Raw genomic sequence first — 19,446 nt, forward strand, 5'->3', positions numbered from 1 at the left:
TGCCCTTCCCTTTGCTGGATGATTGGTTTCATTTCCTTTCTATTTCGTATCCCTCCCTAGCCCAACCCAGGGTCCAACATAACCCCCTCACGTCTGTGGGCCCTGGAGGCTCCATAGGCGCATCTGGCTGTGGGTTCACACTGGCCAACCTCAGCTTTGAGTAACACGAGCCCCTGCAACTCCTGCACTGACCCCAGCCTAAGCCCAAAGCAAAGGAAAGCGGCTCCGAGTTCCGTTTCTGGTCTCCTCGCAGCAGCAATGGCGCTCCCAGGAATTGGTGCTCTGGGGGCTATACTTTAATGTTGGTCCAGTGTATTCATCAAATGTGGCACAAACTCCTGCAGGCCCGTCAGCTGGTGCTTTGCTCATCTACTCCTTCGGCACCGGACCGAGAGCAATATCGACCAGGCCTTTTCCTTGCCACGAATTCATTTTCAGCAGAATGCTGGTACCAGTACCAAGATACAGCTTAGCTTCCAGTCTTTGGGACACCATCTACTATATCATAACCCATTTATATATCATACAAATATCGTATATTATAAATTTGAGTTATAATCCATAGCTCTTATATAGTGCTTTTAATCAGCAGATCCCAAAGTACTTTACAAAGGAGGTCAGGATGAGATCATTTTACCTATTTTACAGATGGGGAAACTGAGGCAGAGAGTGGGGCTGTGAAAAACCAGGTCTGTGGCAGAACGAGAACCAGAGCTCACGTTTCTTAAGCTGCAGTCTAGTGCGCTAGCCACTGGTCCACCCTGGCTTGCAAAGAGGTGGTGGGCTGCATGCAAAGATCATAATGAAGCTAATTAACATCCCTTCCCCTTACACTTCCCCCACTCTACCCCACTCCTCTTCCAGAGCCAGAAATAGAACCCAGGAGCCCTGACTACCAGCCCCTGCCCATCCCCGCACTAACATACTACACCCCATTCCACTCCCAGAGCCAGGGACAGCACTCAGGTGAGGGGAGTGGGATCTAGTGGTTACAGCAGGAGGGGCTGGGAGCCAGGACTGAATACAGCAACCTGAGTGAGAAAGAGACCATAGAGCTGGGGTGTCAAACTCATTTGCTATGGCGGGCCAGATTTGAATGAAATGTACTTCAAGTGGGCCATACATACCATACATCGAAATACTAGGCACTTTTGGAGCGCTGTGACTTGTGCACACAGCACTCCACGCGCTGCCGCCAGAGTGCACAGATCTCGTGGCAGTGCACAACGCCACAAGATCTCGCGGCGTTGTATCCTCTGGTGGCAGCACACACCGCCGCCAGAGAGTACAACGCCGTGAGATGTCCAGACCAAAAACGTTGGCGGGCCGTATCCGGCCCACGGGCCGGATGTTTGACATCCCTGCAGTGTAGAGAGATACCTTGTTTAACCTGAAACCAAGAAGTAGAAGGGGAAATAGATAATGATGTTAGAAAGCTGAGAACACAGGCATCCACATGTAACTCTGGAGATATGAAAGATTCCCTAATTAGAGACAGGGTCATTTGCAGGACACATGATTCCACCTTACTGAAGAGATCATGGAGAGAAACAGATCTAACCCTAGAGATATGCCTCCAAACAGCAAGGACAACTAAGCTATCTGGGGGAAGGACCAAAAACAGTGACAGCCATTAGTGCAGACCAAGTACACAGGCTCAAGCTAAAAGAACCCAGAAAGCAGGCCAGAGACACACCAACCAAGAACGCAGGCATCACGGGCCAGTGTACGTACTGGGAAGAGAGACATGAAAGGCAGAAAGGAAAATGCCCAGCCTATGGACAATGGTGCAAGGTGTGTGGAATATAGAAGCACTTTATGTCTCAATGCCACAACTACCTCAGAAAGAAAAAGCGGCAGTACATGCAGTGACTGAGGATGTTGAGACTTCCAGTGAAGAGGGGATCTATGGTGTAACTTTAGCAGGTCCAGAGACACTCACTCAATGTTCATGCCCTGCAAAAGAAACTGGCCATCATTCAGCTGCTATATTTACAGCTATGGTGCTGGATCGACAACCAGTTGGACTCCAGCTGGATTGCAGAGCCAGCTACTATGCAATCCAAGCAACAATGATCAGCACCAATATCAGACTGGAGAAATGCGACCAAGTGCTGGTGATGTGCATTCTGAGGCCAGTGGGCAACTGCAGATGCTTGATAAGAAACCCACAAGACAGGAGACATTACTTGGAGTTCATAGCAGTTGACACACAGAAGTACCACCTGCTGCTGGGCGATGCAAGCGATGGATCTGATAACAATACAACACCAGAATACCTTCAGCATGAGAAAGGAGGGAGAACAGTTATTGTGGACCCTACCTAGCACTATATCAGAATATCTATATAATAAGATTCCACAATTGTCACCTGTCTGTGTGTCACTCTGAGGTCTGTCTGTTGAGTCAGTGCAAAGCGATAGAAGCAGTTATGAGTATGGCTGAGAGCTCTTTTGGTTCAGAATATCACCAGATTCAATCCAATTTTTTGTTTGTTACCATCCAATTTTTAAGTTCTCAGCCATTTTGACTTTACAAATTACACCATTGTTATATACAGCTTCAGTAGGGCACCTATCCATGCCATAACAAGATAGCAGAGGTAACTCAACCAATCACCACCCTTGCTCTACATTTAACTTGCATGCAACAGTTTCAGTGGTCATATGAGGGAGACTGCACAAGTAGTGAATTACTTGGCCCCACTACCACACCTATGTGACAGCACGGGCTTTCAGCTACTAATAAAGAGATATCTCAAGGAGATGGACAAGAGGGCAAGCTGAAAATAGAAACAGACCATCACGTGCAGCTCATGAGACAATCAAAGTGAGAGTTCCATTATCCGTGGTAGCCCTAGCCTTCACCACTGAAAATGGAACTGGCCCGCATGCAAAGAAGAGGCACCATCATACCTGTTGAAACAAGTAGATCAACAGCCTTGCAGTGATGAGAAAATCTTCAGGTAAACTGAGGATCTGGATTGACTCAAAACTGCTGAACAGAGCACTGAAGTCACTCATTACCCACTGCCAGCCATTGAGGACATAGCACCTGATCTATCAGGGCAAAAGCGTTCACTGTCTGTGATAGAGGAGCCAGGTGGGTGAGGTGATCTCTTTTATCGGACCACCTTCTGTTGGTGAAAGAGACAAACTTTCGAGCTACATTTGTGTATCTCAACAGCTTGTCTCTTCACCAACAGAAGTGAGTCCAATAAAAGATATTGCCTCACCCATCTTGTCTCTCTAACATCCGGGACCAACATTGCAAACAACATTGTTTGGGGTCTCAAGAACGGGTTCTGCTGTGTTGAACTAAATGAGCCATCCAGCCACCTGAGAACCTTTGCCGCACCTTTTGGCAGGTACTGCAGGGTATGAATGCCACTGGCATCAGCCCCCGAGGTGTTCCACTGTACACAGATAAAGATGAATGAATCACTGGACTGGAAGTTACTGGTTACCTATAAGGGCCCTGCGATCACGAGCCGATTACATTCAAAATGGGCAAACAGAAGACAGTCCCAACCAGTAACATAGACTTGATTCTTCAGAAGGGCTAATTTCCCAAAACTGAGGAAAATTATAAGTGAAATGGATTGGGAAGAAAAATTTAGACAGAAAAAATGGGGAGTTCTTTAAGAAGAGCAGGTCTTTTAGAAAACCCTCCAATCTTGATTTTAAAATAGTCGGTGATGGAGAATCCTCCCCAGCCTTTGGTAAATTGTTCTAATGGCTAATTACTCTCGCCATTAAATATTTATGCCTGATTTCCAGTCTGAATTTGTCCAGCTTCAACTTCCAGCCATTGGATCACTTTCTCTGCTAGACTGAAGTATTAAATATTTATTCTGCGTGTAGGTATTTCTAGACTGAGATCAAGCCTTCAACCTTCTCTTTGTTAAGCTAAATAGATTCAGCTTCTGGAGTCTCACAATAAGGCATGTTTTCTAATCTTTAAATCATTCTTGTGGCTTTTTTTTTTTAACCCTCTCCAATTTATCAACATCCTTCTTGAATTGTGAGCCCCAGAACTGGATATAGGATTCCAGCAGCAATCTCACCAGTGCTAAATACAGAGTGCCAAATCCTCTTTACACCTACTCGAGATTCCCTTATTTATGCATCCCAAGATCGCATTAGTTCTTTTGATCACAGCATCACATTGGTAGCACATGTGAGGCTGATTATCCACCATGACCCCCCAATCTTTTTCAGAGTCACTGCTTCCCAGGATAGAGTCCCCCATTCTGCAAGCATGGCCCACATTCTTTGTTCCCAGATGTATACATTTACATTTAGCTGGACTAAAGCACATGTTTTTTGCTTATGCCCAATTTACCAAGTGATCTAGATCTCTCTGAATCAGCAACTTGTCCTCTTCATTACTTGCCATTCCCCCATTGCCATTGTGTCATCTGCAAACTTGATCAGTGATGAGTTTATGTTTTCTTCCAGTCATTGATAAAAATGTTAAATAGCAGAGGACCAAGAACAAATCCTTGTGGGACCCCTCTGGAAAAAGACCCACTCAATGCTGATTCCCCATTTCCAGTTACATTCGGAGATCTATCAGTTAGCCAGCTAGTAATCCACTTAATGTGGGCCATGTTAATTTTATATCAGCCTAGTGTTTTAATCAAATTGTCATGTGGGGTACCAAATTTAGGAACAAGGGCTGCAGGCCAGGCCTACAGAATGGGGACTATATCCTGGATAGCAGTGACTCTGGACAGGATTTAGGGGTCACAGTGTACAAGCAACTCAACAAGAGCTGCCAATGCGATGCTGTGGCAAAAACAGCCAGTGCGACCCTTGGCTGTGTAGACAGGGGAGTAGTGAGTATGAGCAGAGAGGGGATTTTACCTTTGCATTCAGCACTAATAACACCAATGCTGGAATGGTGCGTCCAATGCAGGGGGAGGAACCACATTTTAAAAAGGGTGTTGAAAAATTGGAGAGGTGCAGAGAAGAGACACAAAAATGATCAAGGGACTGGAGAAAATGCCTTAGAGTGAGCGATTTAAAGAGCTTCAGCTTCTTCTCAAAGAGAAAGCTGAGAGGTGACTTGATTACGGCATCCACGCACCTTCACCTACACAACATTCATTACTAAAGGATGTTTTAGGCTAGCAGAGAAAGGGAAAAAAAGGCAAAACAAGAACTAACAACAGGAAGCTGGAGTCACATACATTCCACTGAGAAAAAAAGACACGCGTTTTTAACCATGAGGCTGATTCACCAATGGAACAAATTCCCAAGGCAAGTGGTGGATTCTCCTTTTCTTGATGTCTTCAAATCCAGACTGGCTGCTAGCTGAGACAAACCCAAGTGACTGGGCTCAGTGCAGGTGGAATGCAGTGACGTTCTCTGGCCTGTGATATCCAGGATGTCAGACTAAGGCATTGCCTACACCAGCACTGATGGCAGCAAAACTTTTGATGCTCAGGGATGTAAAAAACACACCCTCGAGTGACACACGTTTTGCCAGCATATGCGCTTGTGTGGACAGCACTATGTCAGTGGGAGACGCTCGCCTGCTGACACAGCAACTGCCGCTCATTTAGGTGGTTTTATTGTGTTGGTGGGAGAGATCTCGCTCGTCCCATCGACATAATGCAGCTACACAAGCGCTAGTGTCGACTAGCTCTAATGATCCCTTCTGGCCTTAAACGCTAAGCATCTATGACTCTATGAGGCAGGCATTAGAGGGGCTTTCAGACACCAAGACTGGTGCTGATGACACTGGAGGAGAAGGAGATGTCAAAGAGGAGGCAATCCAGACCATGATATCAAGCTGCAACAACCCCTAAACCGGCGTCAGGAGCAGAATAGCCAGCTGAACGCCAAGACGCTGAAAAGAAGTGAAGTCCCTTACATCAGACACCTGTCGGCTTCCGAGGAACAACAGCCGGACCTTAAGAAGCGGAGTGCCATTGACAGTCCAGAACGAAGGATGTGAAGGGAGTCCGGCGATTTACAGGGATGGCCAACTGTCTTTTCAGATTCTGGTCACACCCATCAGAAGCCTGTTAACCCACACGGAGGCAGCAGGTGGATGGTCGGAGACACAAGAACAGGCATTTGATAGAGTAAAGAAAATCATAAGTAAGATGCCAGCGGTAAAGTCCTAGCCCTGCACAACAGCTAGAGCAGCAGGGCGATGCCTCAGGTGGTGGTCTTGGGGCAGTACTGCTGCACACCCAGCAGCCCAGGGCATTCGCCAGCAGCCCCCGACAGATGCGCTAGATGGAAAGGAAGCTGCTGGCTGTGCTCTTTGGAAAGGAACACTTCCGTCAGCTCACCCTGGGGCAAGAGTGGCCCTAGCCATTTTACCAGCCAGGGTGAAAAACGTTTCTGCACACTCCTCCCCCACATGCAAGCGTGGCTGAGAATAAAAACACCTAATGGCCAAGCCAAGATCAGAGTGGAAGGGGGGAAAAAAACCCAAAAAAACAGCGGCGTAGCGGTACCAGCACCTCCTGGAAGTCGGTGCCCAGGACTACCACCTTGCTCACCCACTCCTGGAACAAGCCCCGCCTTTGGGCACAAGGCGGACGTGCAGGCTGATCACAAGCCATTGGAAAGCATCAGGAAGAAGCCACTGCTGAGTGCACCCAAGCAACTACGACGCAGGCTATTGAAACTCCAGGACGATGAGGCGAGGATAAGGTGCTGCCCAGTGAGGAAGGTCAGTGCTGGGGACAGATACACTGAGTGGGGCAGACTTCCGACTGCGCCACCGATGGTTCTGTGGGAAAGAAGACAGAGTCTGGCCACATGCTACAATACCACCGCATCTCCATGGGGAGACTCCGGGCATCCCAACAATGTTTTGAATAGGATGGGGCAGTAAAACGATTCAGATACCCAGATGGCCAGATGACAAGGAGCAATGCCCCACGAGGTTATACCTCACCATCAGGTGAGGGGGAGCTGGGTCTGCAAGACGAGAGTTTGTTTATAAGGGACAAAGCAGTAATTCCTGCAGAGGTAAGAGCTGACATTATAGATTCATAGAATCTAAGGCCAGAAGGGCCCACTGTGATCATGCAGTCCGATCTCTCATATAACACAGCCATAGGGCTGCCCTGAATTCATTACCATTTGCACTAGAGCAGAGCTGTTAGAAAAACATCCAACCTTGCTTTAAGAATTGCCAGTGATGGAGAATCCATCCCAGACGCTGGGGTCTTGTTCCAATGATGATTACCCTCACTGGTAAAATGTGCACTGTAGTTCATGCTGAACATCCAGCCATTGGCTTCTGTTAGACCTTAGTCTGCTACATTGTAGAGCCCCTCATCCAATTCTGTTCCCAATGCAGGTACGTACAGATTGGGGTCGTCATCCCTTAACCTTCTCTTGGTTAAGCCAAACAGCCTGAGCTCCAGGAGTTTCTCACTGGGAGGCATGTTCTCCACTCCGTTAATCATTCTCATGGCTCTTCTTGTGAGATGGCCACGTTTCCCACACGTGGTGCTGCACACCTGAGCTGAGCCAAGTGGGCCTACAGGGCAGGCATGAATGCCCAGCTGAGACCGTGCGAGGAACAGTGTGAGCGTGTAAAGAGCATAGTGACTGACAACACGAGACTCTACAGCCTCACAAAATCCCCTCCGACCCCTGGGGAAAGGGCGGGACAGACCTGTTCATGCTCGATGACAGGAACTGTCTGTCTGCTCACCGTAGATTGTTATTCCCGTGTCAGGCAGGCGGACTCTCTGGAGGCACTCGGGCAGGAGCTGTGATGAGGAACCTGAAGGGACATTTTGTAAGGTTGCGGGGTTTCTGACATGCTGGGCTCAGCCAACAGGCACAGAGCTCTGCAGCAGAACCCAAATGAGCCAGCCCCGAATGGGAACACAAGCCATCTTCTCCCAGGGAGCCACAAAGCAACGGGCAGGCTGTCAGCAGTAAAGGTAGTCAAGAGACTGATGGCAACGGCAAAACAGATGGAAAGGGACCCCTACTTGGCAATGTTGCATCATCGCAAAACCACGACCCAGGGACCGGAGAGGGGCTCCCACACTAGATTAATGGGCTGGAGAACCAGGAACCCACCAAGGCACGACCTGGATGGGCCAGAGCATCTGATCTAGGGCAGTGTGGAGGAGGGAGTTGCACCTTGGGGGGTGGTATCTGTGCATGAGTCCACCACTCCAGTGCAAGAGAGATGGGAACTCCAGTTGTCCCCTCCCCACCTCAGGCCTTTGCCACAGATCCCAAGGGGTGGGGACTGTGTCATTTCCCTGGGGAGGTAGGGATCCTCCATGGTCCCCTGCAATATTGCAAAGATCCCTCAATGGGTGCTGCTGCTGCTGCTCCCCAGCCAGGATTCTGCCTCATAGCCCCCAGCTTCGACCACAGCTTACAAATGTACTTGCGGACACGGGTCAGCTTCCCTTTCCCAGTACCCCTGGGATGCACTGCCCCCATCCCACAGGGACAGCCCTGGGGTGGGCTTTGGTCCCAAGGGCAGTGGCCATTCAGTGCTCAGCTTCCCTATTGGGCCTGCTAGCAGAGGAGAGGGTCCTGCCCACTTGAACCAACCAGTTTCCCATCCTGGGGCCAGACTGGAGCCGGTGACCCTTTGAGGGGAAAGATCCCGTGTCCCATTCCCTGACAAAGCTGGTGCCCCAGTTTACGTCACTAAAGCATCACGCAGGTCATTGCTTATGGAAGCCAAGCTCTTAAATTATCCAGCTCTTAAAATGCAAATAGAGGCCTGGCTGGGGGACCTGGTCAGAATCAGGCGAGAGGTGGGGGGGCCTGACCATAGTGAGGGTGAGAGACCGTCTGGGCGTACATAAGCAACAAAGGTTGTGGCCTTGCTTTGCATGGCCCGTAATCAGAATCCCAGACAGGGCTCTTGGGGGCTGGGACTGTCTCTCACCGTGTGTCGGTGTGCAGCTCCCAGCATGAGGATGCCCTTATCTCGGTCAGGGTCTGCGCAGTCCCCAGCACGACCAGCCCCCAACCTTAGTTGGGTCTGGGCAGCGCCTGACACGATGGGGCCTCTGATGCTGGTTTGAGCCTCTAGCTATTACAGAATCAATGTAACGCCACCCCCACCCTGATGCATCTCAGGGACTGAGCCCAGGATCCCTGGATGTAAAAGCAGCAGCTTCCTTGTCTGAGTTAAAGGAGCAGCTGTGGTAGCTCCAACTTCAGATGACTCACAAGCCTCTTTATGGCTCTGGCCACTAGGAGGAGCTGGGGTCCGTGTGGGTCACACCATTGACAGCAGGAGTCAACCATCCCCAATAACCTCTTGTTCCGCATCCTGGTCCGTAGTTTTCAAGGCCAAAAAGGGCCGTTCTGACCCCTGCAAAGCCCCTGAGCCCTGGATTGGAAGCCCCCGAGTGATGGAGAGTCAGTCAGTTCTTCCGAGGACGAATCCCCTTCCTCGTTAAACATCCCCCCTCTGTTCCAGGCTGAACGTGACCGGCGTCAGCTCTCACCCCTTACTTCTAGTTCGGCCCTTCATCTGTGGGATGGAGGAACCCCTGCTTGACAAATCCCCCAGCCCCATAGAGAGGCAGAGAGACTGGGCTTGAGCCCCTATGGGATCTTCCTTTGGAGGAACTCTTCCAAGGGGCTCCCTGAATCTCGGGGTTTCCAGACTGGGCTTGTTCTGCTGGCTCCTCTGTGACCTGCCATGCCCCACAGTTGGGTGCAGTCTGCCACTGTGGTATGCAGAGGGGACCCCCCCTTCCCGCTGATTACACACCCAGCGGGCCCTTAGTCCTCAGCCCCTGCATCATGCAGGGAGCTCCCGGCCAGCTGGTTTCCTCCAGGACTCCTGAGTCCTTGCTAGGGCAGCTGCATCTTGGGAGCTGCCCACGTGAGCCACATTCTCTGCACCTAGATGGAGCTGGGCTGACGCTGCCCCAGCCTGCGTAACAGGACCTGGCTTGGACACTAGCCTCAGGGACCCTGAAGAGCTGGGACGCCCTTTCTTGGGGACAGTCACTGCCCCCATTTCTCCTCACCACTGTCCTTCACCTGTGGGACTTCCTGCAGCAAGGGGCACTGGCTGGGATAACAGCTTGAAGGGTTGGAGGACACCGACTTGAGCAAGGGTCTGATCAGGGGAGGGGGAGACGGGAACCTGCACAGCCAGACAGGGTCCATCTGTCCCTCTGGGGGCAGGCAGTAACTGACACACGGACACACCCTGATTTAGTCTTTTTAGATAGTTCCCTCCCCCCAGGTTTTTTTGCTATTTTATTGGTCACATTCACTTGGTCCATGGGCGCCCCCTCGCTCCTGCATCTCCTCCCATTCTGTCCACATGCCCCCCTCCCTCAGGCCACAGGCTTCACTCCACCCCACCCCACCACACACACTCACACGCACACTTTGTCCACAGGCTCCTCCTCCACTTACGCTCCAGCCTGGCCCCCCCTTTCAGTCCATGTCCCCCGCCACGTTCCCCTGCTCAGTCCACGGGCCCTGCCCCTGCTGAGTCCACATCCCCTGCCACGTCCCTCCTGCTGAGTCCACAGGCTCAGTCCACAGGGCCCTGGAAGATGAGGCGCACGAATCCCCGCTCGCCTGTGAGCCAGGTGCCGCAGAAGGGGCAGGCAGCGTGGAAGGCGTGGGTGCCGTGAGGCAGTGGGATCTGGGCCCAGTATTGCACAGTCTTCTGGGAGCAGACGTGACCACAGGGGCAGAAAGCGTGGGTGGGCCGGCCTGCGTCCAGGTACAGCCCGGCCTCGCAGCCCAGCCAGAGCGGCACGTAGGGCCCGGCCCGCCGGCACATGGGACACTCACGCTCCAGCCCCCCCTTCTCCTTGCGGAAGCCCCAGTTGTGGTAGCCGTGAACGTGGCCACAGTTGACGTAGACCCAGGGCTGCTGTTTGTCCACCACGCCCTGCTGGGCCAGGCTGGGGAAGGCCAGCGTGTTGAAGCCCACGGGGCACTGGGGGCGAGCGGCATTGGTCTCCTGGCGCAGCGCCTCCAGCTGCTTGAGGGTGGGTGTCAGCAGCAGCCCCGCGGTGGTCCGCCACAGCAGCGTGGCCCCGCACAGATCGATGAGCGAGCCGTCCTGCAGCACGTTGGACTCGGTCTGTACCTGCGGGACACGGGAGTCAGGGGAGGGGAGGGGAGCAGGGCGCACCAGTTCAGAGGGAGGGGTGTTAAACTGGGAGGGCTGGAGGGGGGGAGAGGGGGAAGTCAGGATGGAGGGGGCAGACCAAGGGAGGGAGATATCTGCCGCAGACAGGTGTGGGGGGCTGTGAAGTTGGAGGAGTGCTGGGGGAAGGATCATCAGAATGGGGGACTGTGGGGGTGGGATCAGGCTGGGGGGAGGATATAAGACACATGGGACTGGGAGGGGTGCTCCTGAGAGGGCAAGAGCATCAGGCCAAAGGGAGGAGGGTTGTCCCAGATCAGGGGGATCCCTCTGGGCACTGAGTCCATCCTGGATTGGGGGGGAGTTTCCCCTGTGGCCGACATGGGACTGGGGCCTCCCACAGACCTAGAGGCAGGTCACTGTACCCCCCAGCTGGATGTGGGGGAACCACCTGGGTGGGGAATTGGGAGCAGGAGAAACCCCCTGTCAGGGTGGGGTATGGGGCCCCCCAGCAATGCAGTGGATGGAGCCCCCCAGAAGGGATGATGGGGGGCCCCACGTACCAGCTTGCCCCGCTGCTGCGCGGAGCGGCTGTCGCGCAAGGCGTACACGTTCCCGCACACCGAGATCTCGCGCCAGACACCAGGTGCCGAGTCCTCACTGAAACCCCCTGTGGGGTGCATCACCAGCACCCCGTTGGTCGTCAGCCCGTCCATCAGCCCGTCCGGTGTCCTCCACTTGGCCGCCCTCTCCTGCCAATGAGAGTAGCCCGGTGTCATGGTAACGCAGGGGGAGGGGCCTCCCTACAGCTTCTCCCCCAAATCACCCCATTTGGACCCAGCTCCATGTTCCCCACACAAGGGAGACATCTCCCCCACCCCCACCGTGTCCAACACACACACCCAGCACCCCTCTGGACCCAGAGGGCCCCACTACCTATACCAGGACCCAGTCACCCTGTCCCCATGGGTTCCAGCCCCACACATTGCCCTCAGTCACCCAGAGCCAGGATGCCCCTTAAAGTTCAGTCCCCAGGGTTTGAACCTTTTTGTCCCCCATGCTTGGACTCCCATTACCCCTGGGAGAAGACCCCAGACCCCTCAGCCTTGGCACCAACCAGGACTGTGCCCTGCCCAGCGATGACCCATGGCTTCTGCTCCCCTTCCAGGACTCCCTCCAGGTCCAAAGCCACTGGGGGGCAGAGACCTCAGGCACCTGCTTCCCTGAACAAGTGCCCCAAGGACCAGCTGCCCCGGGGTTGGCTTGAAGCCAGTGCCACCTAGCGGGAAAGGCCCTGTGTCTCATTCCCTGACCCCCTGTGCCAGCCAGTGCACCTGGTCTGGGGCTGGATTGCAGCCAGCACCCCTGAGCGGGGAGGCCCGCTCTCCACACTGTCAGGACTCACTCACTCCAAGGAAGATGTTGCGCGAGGAGTCGAAGCCCGCGGCATAGATCCGGGCGGTGTAGGGGGGTCTGCGCTCACAGATGACGCGGCAGGCATAGCGGGAGATGGTGCTTTGGGCTGACTGCCCCTCACTGGTGCAGCTGCCCCCAGGCGCCGTGTCCGTCACCACAAAGTCAATCATGTTCTCCGTGGAGCGGCCGATCTGTACAGACACTAGCTCTGAGACACCAGCTTCCTCCTGCCCCCTACAGGCTGAGATGCAGCCACCTCTGGCAGAGGTGTGGGGGCTGTTTATACAGGGATCCCTCACCCACACTGAGATGCAGCCACCTCTGGGGTGGAGTTGGGACTGTTTATACAAGGATCCCTCGCCTAGTGCTGAGATGCTTCTGCCTCTGGAGTGGGGCCTGGGGGCTGCACAGCAATAATGCCCAACAATCTAGGACAGGATGTGAGGGAGAACTGCAGGTGCAGGGGCGGGTTCAGGGTGGCAAAATGGGATCTACAGAGTCGGTGTCTGGCTCAGAAGGGCCACGCCAGGGCTCTGATGGGGAAAAAGGGGATCTCTAGTCAAGCCTGGGTTCCCAGCCTGTACAGCCTGCTGTTGCCATACCGGGGCACCCTGACCCCAAGCCAGGTAAAGCAGTGGCAGGGGCTGAGCTAAGGGGTCATGGGCAAGTGGCCGGGTGGCTGGGGGGGAGCCACAGTACATTGTAGGCAGCAGCGGTGCGGTACCTGGAACATGTCGGTATCACAGTCATGCGTATATTCCACAATCACCGAGTGGCTGCGGGACAGCGTGTAGGAGATGCTGTGTTGGCCTTTGTTACTGAGCGCCTGGGGGAACAGAGAGCCTTACCTGAGCCCCTTGGCCTCAGCACCACTCCCATCTCCCTGTCTCCCCAAGCCAGATCAGAGCTGGCACCCCCTAGAGGGGAAAGGCCCCCTGCCCCATTCTCTGTCCGTCCGTCCCCACAGCCAGCCAGTACCCCCGCCCTGGGTCTGGATCAGATCTGGCGCCCCCTAGAGGGGAAAGTGCCTGTGTCCCACTCCCTGTCCTCCCCCGGCCCCCCGCAGCCAACCAGTCCCTCTGCCTTGGGACTGGATTGGAGCAGGCGACCCCCACCCCCAGTGCTGTGTCTAGATGCAGTATCTCCCCCTGGTGGTCAAAGCGGGCAATAGCACATCCGTGGCCATGAGGCAGTGGGTGCAGGGGCATGTCTCACCTTGGAGATGAGGGGGGTGGAGATGTGGTGTATCACGTCCGGCTTCACCCCATTGGCCTTCGGCCTCTTGAAGAGCGCAATGCGGCTGCGGCGTCGGCCCTTGTCCCCGCTGGCCAGGGAGCCATTGTACCTGTGGGGTAGGGGGATGTTAGCCCTGTACAGACACTGTTGCCTCCCCAGCACCACCCTCCCCTCCTGAGCCAGCACAAGGCATGTCCAGCCCGCAACCCGCCAGACACTCCTCTCTGTGCCCAGGATGGCAACAAAAGCAAGAGAAACCAGGTGTCTTGGCAGTGCCCTGTCCGTCCTCTGGGGCCAGCACAGCAACCCCAATGAGCAAAGAATTCTGGGATAGCGAGGCATGGGAGCCCAGCCCAGCCTGCTCTCCAGCTGGCACCTTAGCAGCACACAAAAGGTTGAACAGTGTTTCTAAGGATGGCAGCACCCCCCAGTGCCCCCAAGCATCCCTGGTGCTGGGTGCTGCACAGACAGTAAGAGAACTTTTCTGCCTCAAAGAGCTCACAGTCTGAATAGCCAAGAGGAAACTGAGGCACCAAGAGGGGATGGGACTTGCCCAAGGTCACACAGCAGGTCAGTGGCAGATCTAGGAATGAGTCCTGTCTGGGCAAGGTGCCAACTCCAGCTGCATCTGCGTCACCAGGGAGGGTTCCTGGTCCCTCCATAATAAACTAGCCTGTGCAGCCCCAGCACCCCCAAGAGACCCTACAATAACAAGCCAGCGTGCACACCCAGCACCCCTGGAGATGCTACAACCAACTGGCCTGCACAGCCCCAATACCCCTCGAGACTCTAGAATAACAAACCAACCTGCATATCCCCAGGGCTCCCCCTCTCAGACCTTGTTCCTAGACCCCCACTCACCCCAGCACAATGAGCTCCCCATATTTCACAGCCTCTTTGCTCAGCAGGGAGCCCTCTCCAGCAGAGGGGAAGATTCGGGAGCCCTTGGGGCAAGATCGCCGCAGATCCAAGGACTGGGAGTTGACGGCCTCGGGGCTGCCTTCCAGCACCATCCTGCAGAGAGAGCACAGGCGGTGAGGGGGTAATTAATGCAACCTGGGGCCTAGATCCCAGCCATCCATCCCCATTCATCTTTCTACATCCATCCATCCTTTCATCCCTCTGTCTATCCATCAGCCCCCCTACACTCCCATCTAGCTGTTGTTCCGACAGTTAATTACCTTCACGGTTAAAAATTTGCACTTTATTTCTAGTCTGAATTTGTCCAGCTTCAGCTTCACGCCCTTAGTTCTTGTTAGACCTTTGGCTGCTGGGCTGAAGAGCCCTCTGCTGTCCCATTTCTGTTTCCACATAGGCACTTCTGGACTGGGATCAAGTCACACCTTAACCTTCTCTTTGTTAAGCTAAACAGATTCAGCTTCTGGAGTCTCTCACTATAAGGCATGTTTTCGTGAGGCTTTCCTCTGAGCCCTCTCCAATTTATCAACCTCCTTCTTGCATTGTGGGCACCATAAGTGAATGCAGCATTCCAGCAGTGGTCACACCAGTGTCAAACACAGAGGTAACAGGACCTCCCGACTCCTATTTGAGATTGCCCTGTTTATACATCCCAGGACCTCCTTAGCCCTTTTGGCCAGAGCATTGCATTGGGACCTCACAGTCAGCTGATTATCCACTGTATCTGGATGGGTGAATGGTGTGTGTGGGATAGATAGGAGGGTCCCAACCACTTGGGAGGTAAAGTTTTAAAACCCCCCCCCAGCCCTTTCTCCTCCCTCGCTCCCCTGTGTCCAACAGGAACATGGAGAGCTGGGCAGCCCATGACTCTACCCACTTCCTTCATCCATCCATCACTGGGCCCAGCTCCCCACCCTGACATTTGCTATGGCAATGCTCCTAACTTTTAACCTCCTCTTGTCACCAGGGCAACACTCCTGAGCTCTCCCAACCCATTGTTACTATGGCAACACCCCTGATTTCTGACATCCACTTGTCCCCATGGTGACGCTCCTGACCATAACAACCCCATTGTTTCCATGGCAACATTCCTGAACTGGAATCCTTGTCACCACGGTGACATTTTAGATCTTTAATGCCCTTCTTGTTACCATGAAAACATTTTTCCTTCAGTCAGTCCCCACTCCCTCAGGACGGATCAGAGCCAGCCCCCTAGAGGGAAAGGCCCCATGCCCCATTTCTCCTCACTCCCCAGCCAGCTGGTCCTGAAGGCCAAAACCCTTCACTGCTCTGAGTTGCCCCTATGGATTACCATGGGTTGCCCATGTGCAGAGGCCTGTGAAGCCTCCAGACACTGGCCCTCCGGCCTTCCCCTGCAATAGACTCCAGGCCACACAATGAGCCCTGCTGTGCCGGGCAGTGAAGCATAAGCCAGGCAGGGGCATCTGAGGAAAGGACAAGCATGGCCAGTTTTCTCATCCCCCCAGAGCAGCATAGGAGGCAGGGGACACAGGAGGGATCGCTGGGCTGTGGGGTTCCCTGAGATGGAAGGGCAGCTGCGGGCATTGAGGCTCGTGTTGTGGTTAGCTGGGGAACTCATCCGGCACCACAGTGCAGTGCCCCCAACCCCCACCCAGCCGAGGGAACAGGAGAAGCCCGATGGCTGCAGAAGGAGAGAGCGCTAGGGACTGGTTTATTTGGTCTGTACATATCTGGGGAGGGAGGAAACGTCCGTTTTCTAATATCGCAACTTTAACATCAACCATCCACACACACACCTGACACAACACACTGACACCCCTGTCACCACACAAACACACACCGCTGTCACCACACAGAGACATACACAACTGAAATGACACAGACACACACCCTGACACCACACACTTGGGAACGACACATGCAGACTCACCTGGCACACACACCCCAACACCACACACAGACACATTTGTTGGCACGCACACACACACACAGGATAAACATCCTTCATCCCCCCCGCCCCCTCCTGCTTTGAAAAGCAAGAAGCCAAACAATCCCCACCAAAACAACATAACACAACAATTCCTGGTGTCTAGACAGAGAGAGACATAACTCAACAACAACACACACAGGGCTGCAAGGGGCTCTCCACATGTGCACAAGGACAACACAACCCCCTTCCCCAAACACAAAGAGTCAGGGCAGGGGCTCCCCTTCCTACCAACACAACACCACCATCACAGCCCTCTCCCTACACATATGCACACACACACAGGGTGCAAGGGCTGCCACCCCTGACACAACCCCCAAACACACAAATGGCAGGGGATCCCCCTCCAACACAACACCATCACAACTCACTCCCAGCACACACACGGGAGTGGGGTGAGCAAGGGCTTTCTTTCCCACCAACATAACCCACCTGGAGCGGGGCCAGGGTCTCACCTCCCAGCAACACAACCGGCTCCCCAAACACACACAGGCATGGAGGGAGGCGGTGGCTGCTGCAGCTATTGGCTGGGAGCCGGGTGATCCCTGCGCTTCCCCCAGCCAGACATAGACTGCAGCCCCTGCGTGGGCGCGCAGGGAGCCATTTGGTCCCCAAGCCATCCACGGGATGGAGGGGTGAGATGGGAGGGGGGCCAGGATCAGGGGTTGAGGGGCTGGGGATTAAGTGACTGGGGCTGCTGGGGGCAAGAAGTCAGGGGAGGGGTGTAGCTGTGGGGTGCCCCTGTCTGACCTTTTGGTTTGGATCTAACGCAACATGGTGCAAAAGAAACAATCCCCTCCCCTCCAGCAAACACACGCGTGTGTGAGTGAGACAAGGAGTGGAACAGATGGTGCGATCTCTGTCTCCTTGAGAGAGAAACAGACAGATTAGATAGATAGACAGATAGACAGACAGATCGATCGATCCGGGGCTGTGCAGGGAGGGATGGAAGGAGGCTGTGTATAGAAGGGTGGTTACAGGCTGTGTACAGAAGGGTGAAGGGAGGGATGGAGGGATGGTTACAGGGCTGTGGAGGGAAGGATGGAGGGGTGGAGGGATGGGTGGTTACAGGCTGTGTACAGAAGGGTGAAGGGAGGGATGGAGGGATGGATCCGGGGCTGTGTAGGGATGGATGCAGGTATGGCTACAGGGCTGCGTAGGGAGGGATGGTGACAGGGCTGTGGAGGGAAGGATGGAGGGCTGGATCCGGGGCTGTGGAGGGAAGGTTACATGGCTGCGTGGGGAGGGATGGTGACCAGCCGCGTACGGAAGGATAGAGGAGGTGCCCCTGGCTGACACCGAGGTCTCCATCTCCAGCCGCTGCCCTCCCTTCTTGTCTCCCCCATGGAATCCCCCCAGCAGCACCGGTCCCCCCAGCCCCTCGGCGCGGCCCCCCTTACCCCTCGGCGCGGCCCCAGCTCCCCCGCAGCCTGGCTCAGCAGCCGGCTGCGTCGCGCCGCCAGGATGAATAGCCCTGCATTGCTGCTGCCTCCGCCGCCAGTGCTGGAGCGGAACTGCCCCCCCCCCCGGGGCGGGGTGTGAGGGGGGAGGCCCCGAGACCACCCCGCCCCTCCCGGCTCTACCCCCGCCTCCGCGTGCCCCCCACCCCATCGCAGGCAGGGATCCCCCAGCCACGCGTGCACCCCCTGCGTCACTCGTGGGGGATGGGGTGAGGCGCTTTTATTACTATGCAGGTGCGAGAAGGGATGGAAAAGGCTAGAACTGGCAGTGGGGGTGGGGGTCGGAGCTGGCTGGAGCTGGGTGGGGACTGGGTTGATTGGAGCTGGACTGGGGGCAGGGGAGCTGGGTGGGGGCGGGGTTGATTGGAGCTGGACTGGGGGCAGGGGAGTTGGGTGGGGGCGGGGTTGATTGGAGCTGGACTGGGGGCAGGGGAGTTGGGTGGGGGAAACAGAGCTGGCTTGGGGGAACCGAAACGGGATTAGGCTTGTGGGGCTGAGATGATGGGGAGGATGGAAGCTGGGGGGGGGGGGGGGTGAAGCTGTGTTGAGGAGGCTGAATCTGAATGCGGGGATTGAGTTGATGGGCGCTGGATGGGAAAGAGGAGCTGGACTGGGGACAGGGCACTTGCTCTGGGTTGCGGGACTTGAGATTCCCCCCTTCCAGTGATGCTCAGGGGGATGGGGGTTGGAGATATGGACCCCCCCACACACACACTAAGAACTTCAAGATGGGTTTCTGCCATATCTCCACTGGGGGGGGGGGTGAGGGGCATGTGGCCCTGGCAAACTCTTGATGGTGCCTCCAAATGTTCTTTGCCTCCTGCCTCCTTCTTTGCCCTCAGGGGGAGGAAAATGAAGGCTGGTTCAGGGACCAGGGTCCTAGCCTGGGTTCACATCCCTTCCCCACCAGCCTCCCACTGTCACTTTGGCCAAGTCATTTTTTTCACTGATGCACACTGGGCCAGATTTAGTCCTCCCTGCCCGCCCCGCTCCCCAACTTTCCTCTGAAGGGTCAGGGATCGGCCACAGCTGGAGATGTGACACCAGAAGGAGGGTGATGAAGGGTGGGCAGGCGCTGGGGCTCTGAGCTTGTTCACAGAATCTTGCTCGGTGCTTGGCTGGTGGGTCCTGCCGGAGGCTCAGCGTCCTGCTGATCAACAGAGTGGGGGGTGGGCAGGAATTTTTCCCAAGTCAGATTGGCCGAGAGTTTGGGAGTTTTCACCTTCCTCTGCAGCGTGGGACACAGATCAGCTGCTGGGATCACTTGGGCATGGCTCACCTCAGCAATTCCCTGCTACTGCAGAAGCTGCAGGCACTGGGGAGCCCCCCTGTCTCCCTGTTCTCTGCCTGGGGCTCACAACAGGT

General features: G+C 54.9%; 1 protein-coding gene across 3 annotated transcripts; it reads right to left on the reverse strand.

Moving 5' to 3' along the window:
• Positions 1–10,186: 10,186 nt before the first annotated feature.
• On the reverse strand, positions 10,187–18,167 carry PELI3 (pellino E3 ubiquitin protein ligase family member 3). Of its 3 annotated transcripts, none has more exons than XM_067544122.1 (7): positions 18,022–18,167; positions 14,596–14,748; positions 13,714–13,843; positions 13,223–13,324; positions 12,492–12,689; positions 11,646–11,834; positions 10,187–11,082 (listed from the first exon to the last, which is right to left on the reverse strand). In XM_067544122.1, the coding sequence occupies exons 2-7, from the start codon at positions 14,745–14,747 to the stop codon at positions 10,516–10,518; spliced, it is 1,338 nt and encodes a 445-aa protein (XP_067400223.1). In that variant the 5' UTR covers position 14,748; positions 18,022–18,167; the 3' UTR covers positions 10,187–10,515. The 3 variants fall into 3 exon arrangements, with proteins under 3 accessions (XP_067400223.1, XP_067400225.1, XP_067400224.1); XM_067544124.1 differs by lacking the exon at positions 18,022–18,167 and adding an exon at positions 17,054–17,155; XM_067544123.1 differs by lacking the exon at positions 18,022–18,167 and adding an exon at positions 14,916–15,016.
• Between the last annotated feature and the right edge of the window lie 1,279 nt (positions 18,168–19,446).

This window comes from Emydura macquarii, unplaced genomic scaffold (genome assembly GCF_026122565.2).
Source record: "Emydura macquarii macquarii isolate MOO-44397 ecotype Brisbane River unplaced genomic scaffold, CSIRO-AGI_Emac_v2 contig_968, whole genome shotgun sequence".
Taxonomy (NCBI): Eukaryota; Metazoa; Chordata; order Testudines; family Chelidae; genus Emydura; species Emydura macquarii.